General features: G+C 41.1%; 1 protein-coding gene across 2 annotated transcripts in view; it reads right to left on the bottom strand.

The window, feature by feature from the left end:
* The window catches only part of rapgef1b (Rap guanine nucleotide exchange factor (GEF) 1b), a 41,584-nt gene extending 32,440 nt beyond the window's left edge, over window positions 1-9,144 (bottom strand). The window contains exon 1 of one of the 2 annotated variants that reach the window (XM_023423958.1): window positions 8,846-9,144. In XM_023423958.1, coding sequence (XP_023279726.1) covers window positions 8,846-8,873 — 28 coding nt within the window. In that variant the 5' untranslated portion in view covers window positions 8,874-9,144. Of the gene's footprint in view, window positions 1-4,027; window positions 4,149-8,845 lie in introns of those variants that run through there. The other variant, XM_087178699.1, reaches the window with a different exon arrangement.
* Window positions 9,145-20,985: the final 11,841 nt, after the last annotated feature.

The following is a 20,985-nucleotide window of genomic DNA, read 5'->3' as shown; positions in this document are numbered from 1 at the left end:
TATGGTGGGCCCTTTAAAACACATCTAGTACAATAAAACAATCCATTCAGTGCATTCAATTTGCCTCACTTCTATTTTAATGAAGAAAAAGTCAGATTGTGTGTGATATGAATGAAAACAATGACGCATTCTTCACTGCCACAGAAAGTCTATAAGGAAAAACATTTTGCATTATGAAGCAATTGCAAATATCCTATTCACATCTTTTGCTCTAGCTCCAAAAACAAATGATGCTGCTGGAGAACTTCTCAAACAACCATGGAGCATAAGAATCTGTTTGCAATAACAGAGTGAACAATGAAAGATTTGTGGTGTTGCTCAAAATGTGTATGTGAATCTGCTTGCTCAATCTAACTTCAGATACCTTCAGGATTTAACAGCAAAGTTCTTCAATTCATTAATTTCAACTGGAATAGAAAATATATGAAGGTCAAAGAATCACTATTTGTTCTGTATTAAGGATATGCTTTCTGTTTGACCTCCTCAGACCCAAGTTCACTGATTGCGAGAGCCAACTTAATCCATTCTGGCAAAGTATTTTAGAACCTCATAAACCCACAGCGTTGCATATTTTATTACTATTTTAAAAACATTCTCTCACTCAGGTTGTGTGAAGAGGAACATCCAAGAGGAAGTGGGTCAGTGAAGGCTGACGCACTCAACAGAAAGTCCACATTCTGCCCACAGGGCTATAGGCTCAACCACAGTCACTGACAGAACAAACATTGTCTACATTAAGGTATTTCACATACTATTAGTGTATGTTCAAAAGATATCAAACCAAAAATTTAGAATCATCCATGTTACCAAACCAGAACCCACACAAACACAGATACACAGCCACATCTGCAACAACGATGACTTGTTTGCAAGCAATGTCAACTTCTCTCTTCATTCCTGATTTAGACTGGAATCGGAAACTGGCAGCAACTGTGGGACATCCCCTTCATTGTATGCCAGCTCCCTGACCCAGCCATGCCACCCGGGGGTCTGAATGATTTGACACACTCAACACAGGCGCGCGCACACGGGCACAACTTGACATAAAAGGCTTTTTTTTCTGGTTCCCCACACTTTACCTCAGACATTGAAGCTATTGCTTTCAGTTACCAAGGGCACTCACCATTTCTGCTTCCTCCCCTGCTGCTAGTTTTACTTTGGCTGCTTAGAAAACTGCATGCAGACAGGTATTTATTTTCTTCATTCTTAGTGATGGTCAATACTGTATCTGTCATATGGGCACTCTAGTCTGCTAGTGCATTAAGTAATGTAATATATTGGGTTTCATTTGACAAATACATTGTTAATCACTGTCTCTGATTTCAAACTGACATATAAAAACACAAATCTGAGCATGCTGAAATAGGACTGCAATCAAAAACACTGCAAAACAAGAACTGAAAGAAAACATCATCACGACACATACGTAGTAGTAGGTTTCATTTGTGTTTCTCAGTCATGTTACTTTTAGTTCTACTATCTAATCAAGAACTCATTTACAGTCATCCCACCAAGGGCATTCAATTGATCTAATGTAGTCTCGGCATGTCCTGGACTTAGAGTCACTGATTCACAGTATTCATCCCTTAGATTGATTTAACTTCATACTGTATCAGAGTGAATTTATACTGTGGAGACTTTGGGTTTGGTAAAGTTATATTCAATCTTGATGCCTAAGGAGTGTGTATGAAGAAGAAGGTGTAATTTGTTAACACAGCTGCATCCTAAGATTCTTGTTTTGATTAACAAGTTGCGATTCGTCATGCCTCTACATTTTACAACCACAAGCCTGCACTTCAAAACAATGCAAGCTTAATGATAGAGAATCTTTCCTATCTGTCTGGATCAGTCCCACCCCCACATGTTCTATGAATGTGCTCAGCTAAGAGGTTATGTCCCACTGAGTACAGAACAGAAATTCGTCATCAGTGTTTATAAATATTAGCAAAATAATTGATGGGAAAAAAAACACACTGAGAATTGCACAGATTGCATTGATTGCAGAGACAGGGGACGTCCTCATCAGATGGACTACTTCAGAAACCACCAGTGACAGACACTAAACACTCACTATTGTGCAGTAAGCATTAAAAATATCCACTGAAAGCACTGCATTTTCCATATATGTCACACAGACCTTTATAGTCTTCATGAACGAATGAATTATATTCAGTCACATACACACTTTTTACAGCAAAGCCATTGCTTAGATGCATTGCAAACACACACTCAAACAGGCAATGTTGTCAAAGTAACAGGCCTATGTCATATGAGGAAAATGTGGGCGATGCCTCGGCCTCACACTTGTAATTTTACACTTTGAAATGTCCTGGAATTAAAGTTTAAAAAAAGTATTCTTGTGAAGAATATTTCAATTTCGAACTGATGCCATGTTAAATGGAAATGTGTGACATTGTCAGTTATTTTACTAATGCAGCAATTTTCTACAAGAATCCGAAAAACATGTGTTTTGTTTTATAGAGCGGGCTGAGGAACCAGACAGGGCAACATCAGAACCTTGAATGAATGTTCTGATCAGTCAGGAGAAGCAGTGGTTTTAAGTATCATTGTGCTGAAATGTACAAGAAGCCGAATTCTCCTTAACACTCACTACATATTTACAATTGGGTAGAGAAACTTGTTGAAAAATGCAATAATTAAGTGGCTCCCCAACCCCTCTGGCTGGCTACTCCATATCCTTGTGGAAAGCCCTGATGGACAACTCATCTGTACCACCTGTCCATGTCTTTGAAACACATGACTCACTCTACCCATACTTAATGAGGGACATCACAGCTACTGAGACTAGGGAGGACAGGGTAGACAGACAAGATACAAACACACCCATATAAACACTGTACTTAGTGCCTGCTGGGCAAAAATGCACTGATTTATTAGGTGGCGCACACCACCGATTGTGTGTTTTCAAAACAAAGTATTATGGCATTTAGCTCTGTGTAATTACACAATGATGGACTCAACTAATTTAACTATAGAGCCTCTATGTGCTACTGGCTCACCAGGGTGGATGTGTTCACACAGCTTAACAGGAGAAGCACAAGCTCACTACAAACATTAATAAATTAAATAGTGTTAACCCCAACACGTGGGTCAACAAACAAGCTCAGCTACCACGGTGAAGCAAGGCAGGCAGCATGGACTTAAGATACCAAGATTACAGTCGCACAGTGTAACCAACACCAGTTTTTTGTATTGTGTAACTGGATTGAGAACACAGCATGTGGGCACACTGGCAGGCCCTCACCTGATGACGTAAGATTAGACTAGCTATGGCATCTGTCTACAAATTTCAGAGATGATAAGGCAGACAGGCAGCCTGTGATGGAAGCCTGCGGCCCTGCGGAGCAGCCTCCTCGGGCTGGGTCCACCCAAGATTTCAGTGGAGCAAATGAGCACCTTCCATAAAGCCACACGACACAAAAAGCACAGCGAGGAATGTCCCCTACATTTCATTCTGCCAGCGAGCCTATTTTACATTAAAGCTCCAAAACTGGAAACAGCTTGCAACAGCAGCATTAAACAAAGAAGTACACCTCCCCAAAAAACAATGCAAGTTTGCATGTATTTAACAAAAAAGTGTTGAATAAATGCATAGTGTGCACACAATGAAACTTCTGTAACCAGCTACTCTTTCAGCTGTGCAAGTCAAACAGAACCCTGTGCTTTAGAATATTTTTTAGCAGAAAGTAGAGTCTGTGTTCTGTTCATTTACATTTAAAATCACTGCCTGTTCTTCTGACTTGTTTGGAATCAGAGCTGTTTGAATGGTGGAGAAAATGCAGAATATCAAATAGCTATATCCAATTACTTCATTGTTTGTATTACCATATTAAATACCCAAATCAAGAATCCCGTTTCTCCAGAGCCCAGACCTTGTTTACTTAATAGCAATGGACTGATGTCAGCATTAATAACAAAGCAGGAAGCATTGGAACAACAGCTAGCATTGATATTACAGTCTTGCACAAACGCATCAGGAGTGCTGTATATATTAGCGTGTCTTTACCTGTGTCCTCATCTAGATCCCCCTGCAGAGAGGAATCTGTGTCCTCCGAGGAGGCCTGGCTCCTCCAGCTTATGTTGCCCATCCAAGAGGCCTGAATCCACACAGCCACTAGTCCCGGTGTGAATGTAATTGTTACACTTTTTGTATAATGAACACTTGTTGGTCAAGCGGGCATTTTCACAGCTATCACTCAATAGCACTGCTGAGAGTTAGTCACAAACAACCAGTCCTCATGATCATCCTCGCTTGACTCAGCCACGTTACACAGCAGGTCTGAGGAAAGATCCACAAATAGCACTGAGAGAAGGAAAGAGGAATTAACAAGCTTAAAAGTTTTTTAAAAAAATGATCCCTCTTGTGAATGCCTTTTAAATACAGCTAGAATCACATAATCCTGGACAGAAGATCTGAGTGAAACTATCTAAGCTGTCATCAGTGGTCCTGGAGACGGTCCAACCCACAGTTATCTGGAGTGGGGATGCACTGAACAGTCACAAGTAACTGAGCAGGCCACCTGCGAGAATAAATGACCTGCTCTGTGGCATGTGAGCCAACACACAGCAGTGAAATCAAGTGAAGCATCATCTTATAAGACAAACTCCTCTGAGAAAAAAGGTCTCAAGAGCACAGATGGAAGCGGAGAGACGAATACGACCTGTAAATGAAAGTTGGATTGAATTACGCGTGAGATCTCTGAAAACATTCTCTGGTGAGGATGTTAATGGTGGAACGGCCTTGAAAATCTTCATGTTACCAAGACCTGATTGCCGTCATAGACAGCCATCCATTTCTCATCGATAGCCTCTGTCCAGCAATTACCCAACATGTAATCCCTCCATTTCTCTCCCTGATTTTCCCTCTGTGTGGAGACTCGATTCCCATCAGCTTGCTACCTTTCTCCACCCTCTTTCTTTTCCTCCCTAAGCTATTCCCTGCCTCTTTTTGCTTTCCCATACACAGCACACACAAAAAAACTAATTACAACACAACTAAACCTATATGGGAACAGCAAGCCTCTCATTCTGTGGGAGAGGGAGGGTGAAATGCTTGCTGCCATCAAACCTCAAAATTGCAGCATGTCAAACCAAGACCATAGCTCGCCCTGTGCAACAGTGGGATCACTCATCAGCAATGTGCACAGACCTAATCGTCCGGGGAACCCTTTTGTAATAATGACTACTTTAGCTATTGCTCAGACTTCTGATGACTAAGGCATGTGGGGCTAGCTATTTCTGTACATCAGACAAGAAGATATTTCAGTCTAAGGCGATGCAGTAACCACTTAGCAAACACAAAGCCATGAAATTGACTTACACTTGTTAACTCTAGGAATGCTTGATACACAGATACGCACTCCGTCACTGTGCAGGGGGTGAAGGGAATCTAAAATAAGGAACCGATGGATCAGTTCTGCTGTAGCTGGCTACTACCATTGACTGTCTACTAAGAGAACAGTCTACAGGCTAATTATATAACACTGTGCTACTCCCACAACTTTGTTACCAACAATGACATGCCAAAACTGTTGTGCCACAATCCTGGTCTGGCAAACAAGGACGTTCGAATTTTGCAACTGGGATAATACAAATATAAAACCTTAATTAAGGCTTCTCTCTTTTACTGATGGAATTGTGTGTTTATGTGTTTCTTACTGTAAAGTTGATGAGAGAGAGATACAAAAACAGCACCCAAAAACTTATTTAACTTATTTCATCCTACTAGGTTACAAGTGAGAGCACAAAATCCATGCATCAGCACTAACACATGCTTTCATAAATATGCCATGACAGTACAGTGCTTTTTCAACACCGAGTGGAAAAGGGCACCAGAAACCTAAGATTTAAAACTTCTACTTATCCTCAGAGTGAAACAAATTTCCCAGTCTGTAAAATGAACACAGCACACATAATCTGGTAATGAGGAACAGCTATGTTACAGTAGGAGTCAAGATACTTGATTTCACAATTATTTGTGTAAATAAAGATGTTATACATAGGGTGATACCTTCGACTCTCTACTTCATCTACAGGAATGTTTTCCTGCAAAGTGGGTGCAGGATTTATTCTGCAAAGTAAGGTAAAGGTAAAGGTATTTGCTTTACTCATATTCTGTGTCTACTTTTCCAAATAAAGATCTGACCATGTCACCAATGATTAAGCCTGTTTTTTTTAAAAGGGTGTGGCGTTACATTGCCAACTGTAAGTGCAATACTTTAATCATACCAGATTGTCTAATTAGGTCATCTTTATTTTTTATAGCCTACAACATAAGTACAGCCAAACTGGTTTTACACATATGATGTTCAGCGAACGAGACCTCCAATCATCTGCTGTTAATATGTGCTGACATGGACCTAAATAGATAATTATTTAACACACATAATACATGTTAAGGCATGGCTGCTTAAAACATGTTCAGGTTCTGCATATCCTTTTCATTTTGCAGTTTAACTACTTTGACACACACAGTACATCACAGTACACTAAGTGTGAACTGAAGTGACAAATAAAAACACACACTCCCATATTTTAGTCTTCTCCACCCTGTTCATTTTCTTTGAGGAAAGCAATGAGATGCAAGATTGGCTGTTGCTGCTGTTAGCTTTTTGGGCAACACCAGCACAGACACTGAATCTGTTTATGGATTTCAGTTTGAGCTGCCTGAGTGATGAAGTCATGTGGGTGCGTATACACAGAATGGGGTTCAGTGTTGAAACAGACACAAGAACCACCCACTTGATTCCCCTGGGAGGTGACATCCTAACTAAGCTCTACACATTGGGGTGCAGAGGCGACTCGAAACAGGTAACACTGCGTCAATGTTTACCCCCTAAGAGAAGACAAGTCAGCGACAGCAGGACACAGTATCCATGGTGATTAGGGAGTATGTTGATGCAGCTAGTGACTCTGGAAGACACACTATCAATAATTCTCCTGCTGAAGCTTGGTGTTTATCTGTGCACTAATAGACCTACTTCGTCTGTGTGCTTTTGTATCCATTTGAGTGGTACATCCTGGCAGCATCATATCACTATTTAAACCTTAACCCTCAACTACATCCATGTGCAGGAATTCCTACATACAGACATGAACTTAATTTCACTTTTTCCAAATCTTTTCTGTTTTAATTTGCTCCTTGAGGCACCAGTGAATTAATCTCCTTCTGCCAAAGTCTAAAACTGGTCCCCTTTCTGTGGAGTCTCGACAGTCTAAACCCACTTCGACAACAGGCTCCTCTTAAAACCATCTATTTCCACCAATCCTTACACACACTCTCTCTCTAAGGAAAAGGCTTAACAGGCTGACACTGAAGTTATGCCTGCTGCACAGTTTTTCAGTGCTACAATGAGTCCCCAGTGTTGCCCCCTCTTTCCATTTCACTGACAGCCAACATAGAGTGTCCTCTGGGGACATATCTGGGATCAATGGGTACATGTGGACGAGAGCAGAGACAACAGGCCAACAAGTGACCCAGTAAACACAACTAGGAGCCATGGGGAAGCAGGTCCACATGAGAGAGTGGATGCAGGAGAAAAACTGATGGATTGGGTCCATAGTGACTGTTGTCCAAATACACTGTATTTAACTTATCATTGAGCCAGGATCTACAAAAAAAAAAAAAAAAAAACTACACAGTCCGAGATTTCATTTAGCTGTGACCATATGTAGTCATCTGTCTGCAAGACACGAAAGGAATCGGAAACTTTTACGCCTATGAAGAATGACTGAGCTAGTGGTGGATGACACTCCCTCCCCGCCTGTTACTGGGAGCTGTGTGTCCTTGTGTGTGTGTGTGTGTGTGTGTGTGTGTGTGTGTGTGTGTGTGCGTCCGTTTACTGCAGACATCACCGGACAGGACTGTATGTGGGAGACAGCTGGTGGAATGGGATGCAAGTGTAGCTGGCGGGTATAAAGTTTCCTTCCAAAGGCATACCGGAGACCACCCTGTTTCCCCTCACACTCAGTGCGCTCTCCCTGCGGTGCTTTATTTCTCTTTTATTACAGCTGCATGCAAAATGAACGGCGCCGGTAGACGTAACGAAAAATGCCACGTGCACAACGTTGAAAGCAACACAACACAAATACACACCACAGTCCTGGGCGTGAACGCATTACAACTCCAGTGTACTGCTAGGTAACAACGCAGCTAGCGCTAGCTATGAAAAGCTAACCTTTAGCTGCTGCTAGCCACCGTTACAAACCCATCTTCTAACGGCCAAATACAAAACAGAAAAATAATCCCAAGCACCATATGTTCATTTGTTTATTTGTTTCAATTTTTTTCTTTCCGAGTGAAAAGCTGGTATTTTTTCTTGAACATTTGCGGTGCTTTCAAACAATCAAACCATAGTATATTTACGCTGAGATTGAACGGTGAAATGCCGGTGATGTGAAGTGCCATGTAAGCTATATAATGGTAGCACATTTAAATGGTATATTGTAGGCTAGCTAGCCAACGACATCTATCTCTCCAAATCACTGGAGTAGTAACAACGTTATTCCTTTACTGGTCAGTTAAGCAGCTATTTCTAGTCAGCATGAGGTTGAAACGGCACAGAAAAGCCATTCGCTCCAGCTAATACCAGCTAGCTGATACGGCGACGCTTTATTTTAACTGGATAGCCGAGAAAAGAACAATCCATAAGGCCCAATTAAACCACCATTTACACCGAACACGTTCGTTTTCTGGATCCCCATTTAGAGCATGTATCAGTCCACGGACCCCAAATCTGAACCGTCCATGCCCCGTGTGAGGAATACCGTTATACAGTATCCAGAGCTGAGGCAGTGTGGTTAAGTCTAGCCGGGCAGGACTTACCTTGCTTGCTCTCTATTTTTCCCGACATTTTCGTAGCCAGCAGCTGTGATCCCACTCGCAGTTCAACAAAACGTTAGCCACAGACGAGCCTCGCCGTATGTCTCCTCCGATTATTCCCTCATTTTCGATATACTGTTGTGTCCATGAGATGATTCCGCTGGGGTAAACGTGATATATTTATAGGCCACACACATTGGTACGGTCAAAAACTGTCTCAGTCCGTCTCCGGGTAATTTTCACTGGATACACACACAGTCGCACGCCACACACACACGTTAGTGTCTTGAACCTAGACTCGGGCAGGGAGCGTTCATTCAGTATAACAGCGCCCCCTTGTGTGAGGAATGAGTCATACCAATCTGTCAACAAGGGGATGGGCGTGTTTCAATTTCAATTCAAAGAGTTGTAACTAACCCCAGTGTTTGTCTGTTTGCAGTGCATTTGAGGGGGGCATAGATTCACATAGAGCCTGTTATTACCAAGTGTATATTTGTGTAACTATTGTTTATATAATTATACAGTAAATTCAGTGTGCAGTTAACTCTGTTAAACATCCAAAGACAACCCTAAACCTTAATGTGCAGTTTTTAGGAATATCATACTGAGATGCACTAATTTATTATAGTATATTACTATCATTGTGCTATTCTACTTGTTATTTTCTTCTATTTTTATTAATATATATCGTTATTGTATATAATTTTCTGTTTAATTGTATTTTATTTATTTATTTTTATTTATATATTTCATTATTTATTGTTTTTGTGATGTAAATGAAGTAGTTGCTGTAATATCTATTTATATAAACACATGCATTGATGCAAAGATGGCACCAGTAGGCAAAATCAAATCTGTCAAAAAAGTATGCACAGATTGTATACACAGATATACACAGTTTTAAAAAACAAAAACAAAAACAAACAAAAACCACTGTAGGGCAGCTTGAAGGGATGTTATATAATCTAGTTCATGTCACACAAGCATTTCTGACCTTATCATGTGTATCTCTTCTTCATTTTCCCCAATAGTGTATTAGGCTACTCTTATTAGAGACTGGTTTTAAAACTGTGGTCATTGATATTTGCCTTAAGTTATAAGGTTGTCATTTTTTATGTTTATTTTCATTCTTGAAAAAAAGAACACTAAGAATTTAAATGAGGACTTTGAACATACTGCTGAGTGTTGGACCACAATATTTGGTCAAGACACAGGCACACACTCTCAGATGGCTTACTGTCAATTTTCTTTTATGAGACTCTTGTTCATCTTCATATGTAGAGGTCTACAGTAGGAGGATATCAGACAGCCACATGTTGAGGTTCTTGGCTGTCAACATTCTCTATCTTCAGTCATTTCTCTATAGTCCAACATTTTTCCAACTGAAAGGTTTTCTTTCTGTCTACACACACCAAGTTAAACTATCCATCCTCAGAAAATACCTTGGCACACTGTGTAGTTTCTTCCTGGCAGTGTAATCGCTCTACTACATCTTCTTTCTAACAATATTGTTTTAGTCAATACAGTTGTTCCTGAGCCAGGTCCAAGCCCTTCACAACTCTCCTGTGCCCTCTACAGATTAGCATCAAGGCTAGTCTACTTTTGTGCATCCACATTCCAAGGTCAAGGTATTTCCTCATTCACTGCTTACACTGGTAAGACAGCATGATACTTTTGAACCATTTGCTTTATACATTAGCTCATCGCTTTGTGCATCTTCATTTCTAGTATGTGCAGGGTGTCCCCCGCGAAAGTGAAAGCCAACCAGATCTTGGATCACATCTCATCTCGTGCTCAATGACACAAACAAAGCAGCAAATTTCACGAACTTAAATGTGAGTGACTTAATTGTGATTGAAAAAGCTGAAAATAAAATCCTTTTGATGAAAAATATATATTATCTGGGAATTCTGGTTAATTTTGAAGTTTAGTTTGACTTTGACAACTCATTACAAAGTATTTCAAGCCATATGCAACAAATGGAAGCACAGAGCCCCCTGTTGGAAATACTGAAACCTTCACTGGATGCATAAGAAGCCAGCTGTGTTTTCTGTTTCCCTCCTATCTACCATTCCCCCACTACTCCTCATTCTTCTGACGGAAAATTTAAGGAATGAGGCAGAAGAGAGGGAGAAGGATGACTTCTGATTTAACCCTGATTTCAGTAAAATGCTGACTATGGCTTTTGCCTACTTAGTACTGCACATTATCCCAGCCATTAAGGAGCAACCATCTAGATTATGTCTCTGGCATATCAAGACAAAGCAAGCATGCCCTGTCATCTTTTTATGAATAATTGATCTGACTGACAGAATGATCTATATTCCCTGAGTGATCTGGGTCAGCTTGTTCGCTTGCATTGCACTCATGAAAGGAGAGGCATGTATTAAAATACTGAGATAAGGAGTTCGTTATATGTTGTCGGAGGCTTCTTTCATGCCTTGTGCATGTGCATGCCTACCTCATCATCAACTCTATTTAATCAGTTATCAAACGGAGGCCTTCAGAGTCAAGGGTTCATATTTACACTGGCTGTCATTATGCCTGCTCCCTTGTGCTCTTGCTTGCACAGCAGAAACCACACCCATATAACAAGTGCAAAGTGCTTGCTGTGTGTGTGTGTGTGTGTGTGTGTGTGTGTGTGTGTGCTCCAGTTAGAGTGTGTGGGTGTGTGTGGTGGAGGGGAAGGAGTGGAAGGAGTGGAATACCTTCCCTGAGGCTATGATAAAGTCACAGAAGGAAGACAATGAACTTAAGCAGTGGCAGACTTGTCAGGACAGGACAGGCCTCACAGCACAATCAGACGAGGTCGGTTGTGCCTGTCTTGGCTTTCCTTGACAGGCTACATTCAACTGTAATTTGAATCAGCCTTGCAGTTGTCTAACTCAAAGGTCATTTACACGGTTTGGCTTCAAAATATTGGCTTCACAAGGCAGTGTGAACCTCTCTGTCATTAAAGGCAAAGGCTTGTTAGTTCTTATAATGGAGTGGGATGGAAAATATACACAGTTCATAAGGAGACATTTTGTACCAGCATTCAGTCTGACAAATGATTGACATCTATCATGTTAATTTGGATTCTGTCATTCACATCACACATGTATCATGGTCATGCAGTGCAGCTCTTTGCTGCTATCTGTTGGCTACACACCACAATACAAACCAAACGCTGCCATTCTACTCTGTTCCACACAGTGGTGCTCATGAACTACTGATCATCTCTGTGTCCTGAAGCTCAGCTTTATGCACCCTGTGGTGGTTTATACATATCAATGTATGTGCAGGTAGAGGGAGTGCTGATGAAATGTAATTTGAGAAGGATTAGCCTAATGTAACAGAGTCTGGCTTTGCAATGATGAAACTGCTGTTTTTTTGATGAGAAATGATAAAGTTGAGCTGATAGCAGGAATTTAGATTAGACAATGACAATGCCAACAAGAAAAGTCAATACAAACACATGAACCACATCTTTATATGAATAAAAAGTTGTAATTTACTTTATAACAATGTCATACTGCAGCTGCAGTACTACTCTCTTAAACTGAAACAGATCATCAAAACAACAATCAGACATCAATCAATCACCATGCTCAAATATTCAGGATCGAAATGTATAATGAATGTGGGAAGGAACACACTGGTTCACACTGGGAAGTTTCACATTGGGCTTAGAGACTGATCAGGTCTGCTGTGGGCTGGATACAGTTCACGGCAGACAGGGCAAAGAGAGAAGCGAGACAGTTTAGTTAGCTGAGAGTTGTCAGTGGGAGCTGGGAGAAGAACAGCGTTTGATCTCTGCGGTGGTGGGCGTGTGATGCAGAGCTCAAACACAGTTTAAGGCTCTGTTAACCTTGGCCAGCGGTCAGGCCCCTCTGTCTGTCTCACATCTGAGAGTTGGAGAAAGAGGGAGGGGATCAGCGTGGCTTAAACGACTGAATACATTTAACTGAGAAGGAGGGAAAAAATACCTCCACCACAATCGGGGTCCTCTTTGTTAACATACAATGGGGTGATTTTTCAAGTAAGCTTTTCATGGTGGAATTAAAATGGACAGCTAGAGGTATCAGTGTGGGGGTTAGACACAAGTCAGTGGAGACTGAAGATAGGGGAGTGTTAGACGAAGAGGACAAGATGTCTAGGTCATAACCTACTCAATACTGCATGAGAATAGATCACTCTGTCACTGCCACAGACAAACACATGGAGACACATGTTGACAAGGTCAGGAGAATTAGATGAGGGTCGTTGACAGGAACCACGGAGAAACAAACAGAGCTCCAATATACACAAAAATGAAAAGTGTACAAACACAATTCAAACACATTTAAACCAACCAAAAGTTTTCCCACAGCGCAGATGGTATATATGCAGTAGGCTTTACGTAAGAAAGGGCACACGTGTATTGTAAATGTGTGCACACATTCATGGATGCATACACACTCTAACACGTAGGAATTATTTATGTGCTGAGACAGGCATTGTTGCGCTGCTCTTTGGAGCGCTACAGGGCGGCGGCCCCGGCTTTTGGAAAGCACAGCTGCCTGCCTTTCAAGATCGCTCCATCCTTTCACCATGACAGTGAAGGTCTCACTCCCTAAACTCTCCCTCCTCTCTATTGCTCTCTCCCTCCTCTCTCTATTTCTAGTGGTGCTTTCAAACGGCGGGGTCGACCTGTCTTCATGGTGGGACCCTCCACTCCGCTGTGCCAGTCCCTCCAGTGCTCCTGATTGACATTTAACTCGGAGGCCAGGGTAAAGGGGGCCAAAGAGCATGAAATGAGCCCGGCCACAGGGGTGCTCAGTGAGCCTGACCACTCCCTTTCTCACACCTCCACCTCCATTAGCCACTGGAGTCCCAAGGGCCTGCAGGCGCCCCCTCAGCCTGAGAGGTGAGCCCACGGCTCGGGGTGTAAAAGCACAAAGAGCACGGGAGTGTATAGGCCAACGCTGTGATGTAGTGACACAGAGAACAATTGCACTTCATTAGATTATCATCTTAGCAGTAAGCCTCGGCTTCCTTTCGACTCTCCACTTTACAGGGCTAAATGTCAATGTTCATCCTTTCCTTTATTCTGCTCAGCAGGTCGCAGGCATTTAATCTGTTTTTGAGGGTCTTGCTTCAGTGACACTATAACATTCTATTGCACAAATCTTGTCTAATATCACCTTTGTGTTTATCCTTCTTTAGGTACTTCCCTGTACTTCCCTGTAATGCTCATCATGCTTAAGATTTACTGTTTTAGTCACATTTAATTCTTATCACGCACCCATTTCTTGTCAGAAAAAAATCTACCCTTGGGCAACTGTCTCTTCACACAACTCACCGCACTATTTCAGTGTGTAATACTGGTCAGTTGTACTGGTAGGTGTTAACAGTGAATATGGCAGTTGACCAGGATGCGTCACTGTCTATTCACACTGGTTCAGCCCAGTTTTGACAGGAGCATGTTATTATGAACTAGGTGCGGAATGAGACAGTCTGGTCCGGGGGTGTCAAACTTAAGTTCATGCCAGCTCCTGGGTGAGGGGGTTACGGTTCTGCTGGCCTGAAGAGTCCTGCAACATGGCTCGGCTGCATAGCTATCCAACTTACAATCCACATAAGGGTCATTTAACAGGATCAGTGATTAAGGCTGTGAGTAATTGAATTAGGATTGCACAGCCCGAAGCTAAAGCTGCCTAACAGAGACTTGGACAGACTAAGATGAGGAAGTTTGTGGGTAGGGTAAAAGAGGTCAGAGCCCACACATTATTTAACCCATATGTAATGGATACAGATTTGAGTCAGTGGATAAACAGTCATACAGCATTAAGTAATATAAACTTTTTAAAAGAGTATATATACATTTTAAACCATATTTACATTTCTGTGATGATATTTTCACTGTAGTTTGTCTGTGCACATGTAAAACATGTGGTGGTCCACAGGGTGTGCTCATTCATAAATACATGAGGTTCTACCATGGAAAATAAAAAGACAACTTTTCTTTGCATTTTTCCATGAGCAGCATAGCTGGTCACATGCTGAGGGCAAAGCTGTGTCCCAATTCCATGATACATATTATTATTTCTAACTGGGATTTGAGTATTGAGTGTAGTGCATTCTCACTGATAAAATGATAGAAAAAATATACTCAGAGATGTCAGTATGAATGCTAAATTCACTTGATCATAGAGTGCTGCAGGAATCTTTTTGGTTAGGGTTTTTGGTTAGCTGCCTGAAGTAAGCTCAAGACATTTTCATATTTTATTCTACAACATAAAATACATCAGTAAATGCCCCAGTCATTTCTTTTTTTTTTTTTTTTTTAAAGCTTTTTACATCTCTTAGAAAAGGCTGGTTGCTAACAAGTGGCTCAATGAGACTACAGAGGTTGGTGGGGACATTAAACGTCAACACGACAAACACGAAAACCAATCTACCCACCAGTCCACCTTTGTGGCCTTGTTGCGTTTATACTTGTGCTTTTGCAAACTATTATTAACTGTGTAAGAGGAAAGGCTTTTGTAGAAGATGTAAGCTCACTAAATCAAACTACAAGTTAGCATTTTACTTCTGGTGATTGTATTTAGGCTTCAAAAATCATGAAAGTGGTGTCATTTTTTAAGATTATCTTGCTGAACAAATTGTGCAAGTATCATAAACTTTTGTTTGTCACAGAGTTTATTTTCTGCAATAATCCAAAAGCCAATGGAAAAATCCAAAAAGTCTTTTTGTCAAGGGAACCAAGGTGATGCTAACTTCCTGGTTGGCCTACAAAGGTACATCATCCCTGCAGAACTCAATTGAGTTGACGGCGGAGCTACTCACAGCTGGATAATGGTGAGACAGCCCCATGAGTATTAAATACACGTTTGGAAAATGTTGCTTTCTCTTTGTTAAATTTCCAAAATTGAAATTGGCAGCAGTGTTTCAAAATGTGACATAGTGAAAATTGTTGTAGTATATAGTATGGGAGAGGGACACAGTTTAAGTTGGGTCTAATCGCTCGCTTTTCCTTGAAAAAATACATTGTGACAGGCCATTATTAATGTAGGACTGCCCTACTTATCTACGCACACACACAGAGACACATACACATGCACGCACATATTGCTCGTGGTGTACCACTCACATTTCACTCAATAACTTAGACACAAATTTCATTTCTCAGGATAAAAGGGAGAGCTGTCTTTCCTCACTTATTTGCTTCCAGGCTAATAATGGGGAAGGAGTGGATCCTATAGCAGCGCACACTCTGCAGAAGGCAGGGAAAGCCCAGGACATGTTGCCAGTCTATCACAGAGCTAACACAGACTGACAGATAAACACACACACACACACTCCCATTCGTTCCTGTGGGAAATTTAGAATCTCTAATCCACCTGATTGTATGTCTGTGGGCTGTGGGAAGAAGCCAGGGTATCTAGAAGAAACCCATATGAACAGAGCAGAGGGAGAACAAACACAGAATGCACCAGTGACTGTGGATCAAACCTGTGAGGTCAAAGAGTCTCCCTCTCTGTCATTGATTCCTAGAGGTTAAATCACCTTTTCACTTGACCTCCTTTAACCTCTAGCTCAACCTTGTCACTCTGAGTAATATACAATTTCCAAGCCTGTGTTGGAGTCAGTCACCCACTAAAGGCATGTTAACATAAGATTTATTCCAATTAGAAAAGCAGGATGACAATATTGATAGTTTTTACACAGGACACCCAGATGCAAATTTCTGTACAATTTATCTATTGTTTGTAATTTGTAACATTGCACTAGTACCTGGCACTTTCATTCATCTGTTGCACTGTGGTTTGTACTGTGCATCTACCTATTTGGTATTTTTTCTACTTTAGATTCTACTTGTATGTGTATTTTTATATATTATATATATGTACACAATAACATATTAATATCATGTATGTATTTATCTTATTATGCATGCCGAGCATCCTGAGCACAAAATTTGCCTTCAGGTTGAATAAGGTTCGATCTTATTTTATCTTATCGTAATTTAAAGCTGCACTCACTAATAGTTTGATATGAACAATTAGTGAAATTATTATTGTAAATATTATCAAAATCACAATATGGCCAAGTGCAATATCCAAATCGCAGAAGCTGCGTTTTTTTTTGATAAAGGCAAAATGTAACACAACATACAATAAGTGAAGCATTTTGGTGCTACAGAGGCTACAAATCATGGTCACCAAACGTAAAGGAAAATGTTAGCTTGGTACAAGCCCTGACAAAAATCACTCCATCATCATTTTAATACTTTTTCAGTGAAAATGAAATGCAGAACTTATCATTCCAACTGACTCATATTGCAATAGCAACATCTGGCAAAATAATCGCAATATGATTTTTTTTGCATGTGTTTCAGCCCTATTGTAACGTGTCACTGGGAGTAAACAACCCACAGAGAAGTAAAACTAATCTCTGCAGTTCCCTGCAGCTGTACTGAACCTTTGAGTATCTCTCCACTCATTGTTTTGGTTTTACGGCCCACAACTTTATTGTTCATCCTTTTCATCGACTTAGTTTCCAGCAGCAGCGGGCACCAGCTTCTAGTGAAAAAGCTTTGATAAGCCAACTGTACACTACCTGCCCAGCACCACGACAGACAAAGCTAGTGGTTGGATAGTGAACAAAGTGAAGCGTTTAGCAGCTAAAGAGCCCTAAACCATATACCCATACACACTCACACATATCCATGCACATAGACACATTCACTACACAACCATACGGTACAGTAATTCTATGAAGTATGACTTTGTGTGGCAGAGCAAAAGGAGGACATGGACGTGGGGACAAAAAGAAAGAAGACTCTCCTCATTATCTCTCCCACAGTCAGTCAGCAAACACTAAACACCGAGGCAAAGAGAAAAAAGTCAACTATAACAGACAAGAAAAAAGAAGCAGCAGTTCTGCCAGAGCTGTGTTGACAACTTTCCAGGAGCTGATTTAGCGAAGGAAGCTACATCTGTTGAGCTCCAGCGACAGCCATTGGGTTGTTCAGGCTGCTTTAGCTCTGATGTGTAGATAGAGTAACCTAGTTTGCTCTGCTCACTGCGAAGATAGCAACCTGGAACCCCAGAGCCCCTCAGCTCAGGCATTGTGATGGATATTAGTGCCTATTTAATTGGCAAAAAACAAACCCTGCAATGAAACATCCCGCTCTCCTGCAGCAAAGCACACAAGCGGCTGATGCACACAAAACACACCAAATCAGATAGACACATACTCACTCCCCTTTCCTCTCCCTTCCCTCTCCCACTCAGTCTCAGTCTCTCTGAAGTATAAATCAGTAGTTAGAGTGTCGCTTTTAAAAGGAGCCAGGTACCATGTGAAGGCAGAAAAGACTGAGACAGGCCTTCAAAGGCAGAAATGTTTGGACAGCTTGTGAGAGCAAAAACGCTTGCTCCAGGGAACGGGTCACTGCACTGTTCTGGTATGTTCATGACACGAAAGAGGGGACACGTAGGAGAAGAAAGGCTGTATACGCATGTGGAGTGCAGGTGTGTCATGTATAATGTATAATATGTGTAGAGAGGTCACTACAGCATGACGCTGTCTGTCACACACTGTCCCTTATGGCTCATCCATCATAGACTAGCTCCCCTTAGACTCCTGCGTTGTGCATTTTCTCACACTTCTCCTCTTGTCTTCTGTGATATGGACACTATATGCCCAAGGAAGAGAAAGGTTTTCAAGGTTATGAATACTGCATTTCCATGTGTTCCCCAGTCTGTGCATTGAGGGAGAAAGCGAATGGGATCTACGGCTCACCTGTCTTCACTGTATTGTTTGACTTGGATGTACAATGTCATCGTTAAACAACTATAAAAGGAGACAGGCAGATGGCTTGTCGTCCTGTTCAGGGATGTTTGAGGTCATTCACTGATGTGAGGCGGATGAGCATGTGTGTTTAAGTCCATGTGCACTTGCAGGTGTGTTTGTCTCTAGACTGTAAAAGCAGGAGAGAGACAGGAAGTGTATTATTAGGTCCTGCCCTCTTCATCCTCAGCTGATCCAGGCATCTAGTCTGAGGGGACCATCATGCACAAAGCTGCTACAGGTGAAACAAAAAGGTTAAATAGCTACGTAGTCTGCATTAACATCGAACACTTTTATGTCAAACTGAATTTACTAGTTTTACTTATGTTTTGGAGAGAACAAATTTTTAACACAAAATCTTTGCTGAAAAGTGGTTGTATGAAGTTTGAAATACATTTCCAGGCAGGGAGGAGCAAATGAAGAGAGTATCTAGTTGCATTATAGTATGGATCTAGTATTTTTGGAGCTTGATGAATAAGACTAAAACACATACGGCTGCTTCAGTTTTTTAAATCTCTTTTGCAAGTTCCCCAACTTTATGAAGTGCAATTTAAAACCATGTACTCTTTGAAGTCAAAAACAAGATGAGCTGCGATCAACTTGGCTCACTATGTTGCTCACTATGTCACTATATGCTTTCTGTCTGTTTGACTTTCCTCCAAATGCCTCTCTTTTAAGAGAATTTGCTGGTATTAAATTGTAAATCTTTCACAATCAAAGCAAGTGGGCAGGAAATTAATCTAATTAATAATAATTAATAATTTTTTTTTAAAAAGGACAAATTGAAAACTACACTAAATGTGCATTGATTTATAAATTAGAGAATAATCCTAATGCCATTTCAACATGTAATGATATCTGGAGCTATATATTTCTGTGTATATCACACAAAGCATTTCAGAACCTTTTTAATTGTAAAATTAGCACAGCCTCTACATTTTAGTCTAATATGGACGAGGTTAAAGCTGTTTGTTCCTCAAACTTGTGAATAAGCTTTTCATGTGCAGGCCAGCATTTGCTGGAAAGAGGCATTCGGTTTGGAGAACTCTCACTGCACGGCCACTGATGGATGTCACCAAAATGGCATGATTACAGAGGAAAGTTGTGGTGCGATCTGGATGCTGATCACCTCCAGTGAGAGCCAAAATAGCCGTGTGAGTGATAAATAGATGGAAATAGCCCACAGTGTCCAGTTCACAGGCCGGTTGCCCCACTCTTTGATCTCTGGTCCTAATGAGCTTTCAGAACAGAGCCAGAGATGAGAAGACAGGCCTTTTCAAAAGGACCCTTGATTCTGTGGGAGACCTGGAGTAAGAACTGCTATAAGCAGGCCTAAGATGTTGCCTCAACTAACATTAGTATTCCCTTAAGTATTCCCAGCTACATTAGTAAAACCTGCCCACCCACCCAACTCTCCTGAGCAAGGTCACTTTCATCATTATGCACTAAGTTATAGCCTACAGAGGGCTTACAGGGATTGAAACCATACATTTGTTTATGATACAAAATGCTTTTTCTACTGTAAACAGATAGCTTAATAATGTCAATAATTCCCTTTGTAGAGATGGCAGCTCCCCGCCCACCCCTGGGTGAATCTAGTAGTTGGATTTGTTGGGAAGGATTAAGTACTAAACCACCGGTGGGCTGAGACATTGCCAGGGGAAAAATATTTGTTAAACTGCAAAGTGCTTGTGTACAGCACATTCAGTTAAAAGCAGAATCCCTCTGTGAGAATATGCAGCTGGATATGCAATCAAAAAGAATATTTAATGTCTTCCCCCTCGTTCAAATTCAGCATGCGGCGCACATGCTCTCCTTTACTGTTGACAGGCATATATTAGCTCTCCACATATTAACCTCATATCACTCACAGGGAGACATAGATACCTGCACATCATTATAGCTGCTTCATTACTGTGATGAAGCAGGTCTGAAAGAAAAGACGGCAGTGGTAGAATTTCTAACAATGCCAAAAAGAATATAATTTGGCTAATCACAGGCAGGATATTTATGGACAAATAAATGAATTAAAGTTGACTGAAGTTCCCAGTTAAAGGAGAGGCAGAATCTTTTTTATTGATGATGAAAAACTTTAGGGATCGAGTCATCTTTCTACGTGGGACTCATTGGAAGTGCTTAATGATACCCAAGCCCCTCTCAAAGGCTACAGAAGCAGCAGGACATCAAAGAGTGGTTGACAGACAGACAGATTCTGAGTTGCATGTTAAAAGCCCATTTCTCTTTAAAATGAAAATAAAAACTGAAACACAGGCAGGCAGGCAGGCAGGCAGGCAGGCAGGCAGGCACGCACACACACACACACACAC

This window comes from Seriola lalandi, unplaced genomic scaffold, assembly GCF_002814215.2.
Source record: "Seriola lalandi dorsalis isolate HSWRI2012SDOR001 ecotype SW California unplaced genomic scaffold, Sedor1 jcf7180002054695, whole genome shotgun sequence".
Lineage (NCBI taxonomy): Eukaryota > Metazoa > Chordata > Actinopteri > Carangiformes > Carangidae > Seriola > Seriola lalandi.
This window is presented reverse-complemented; position numbering and strand designations above follow the sequence as displayed.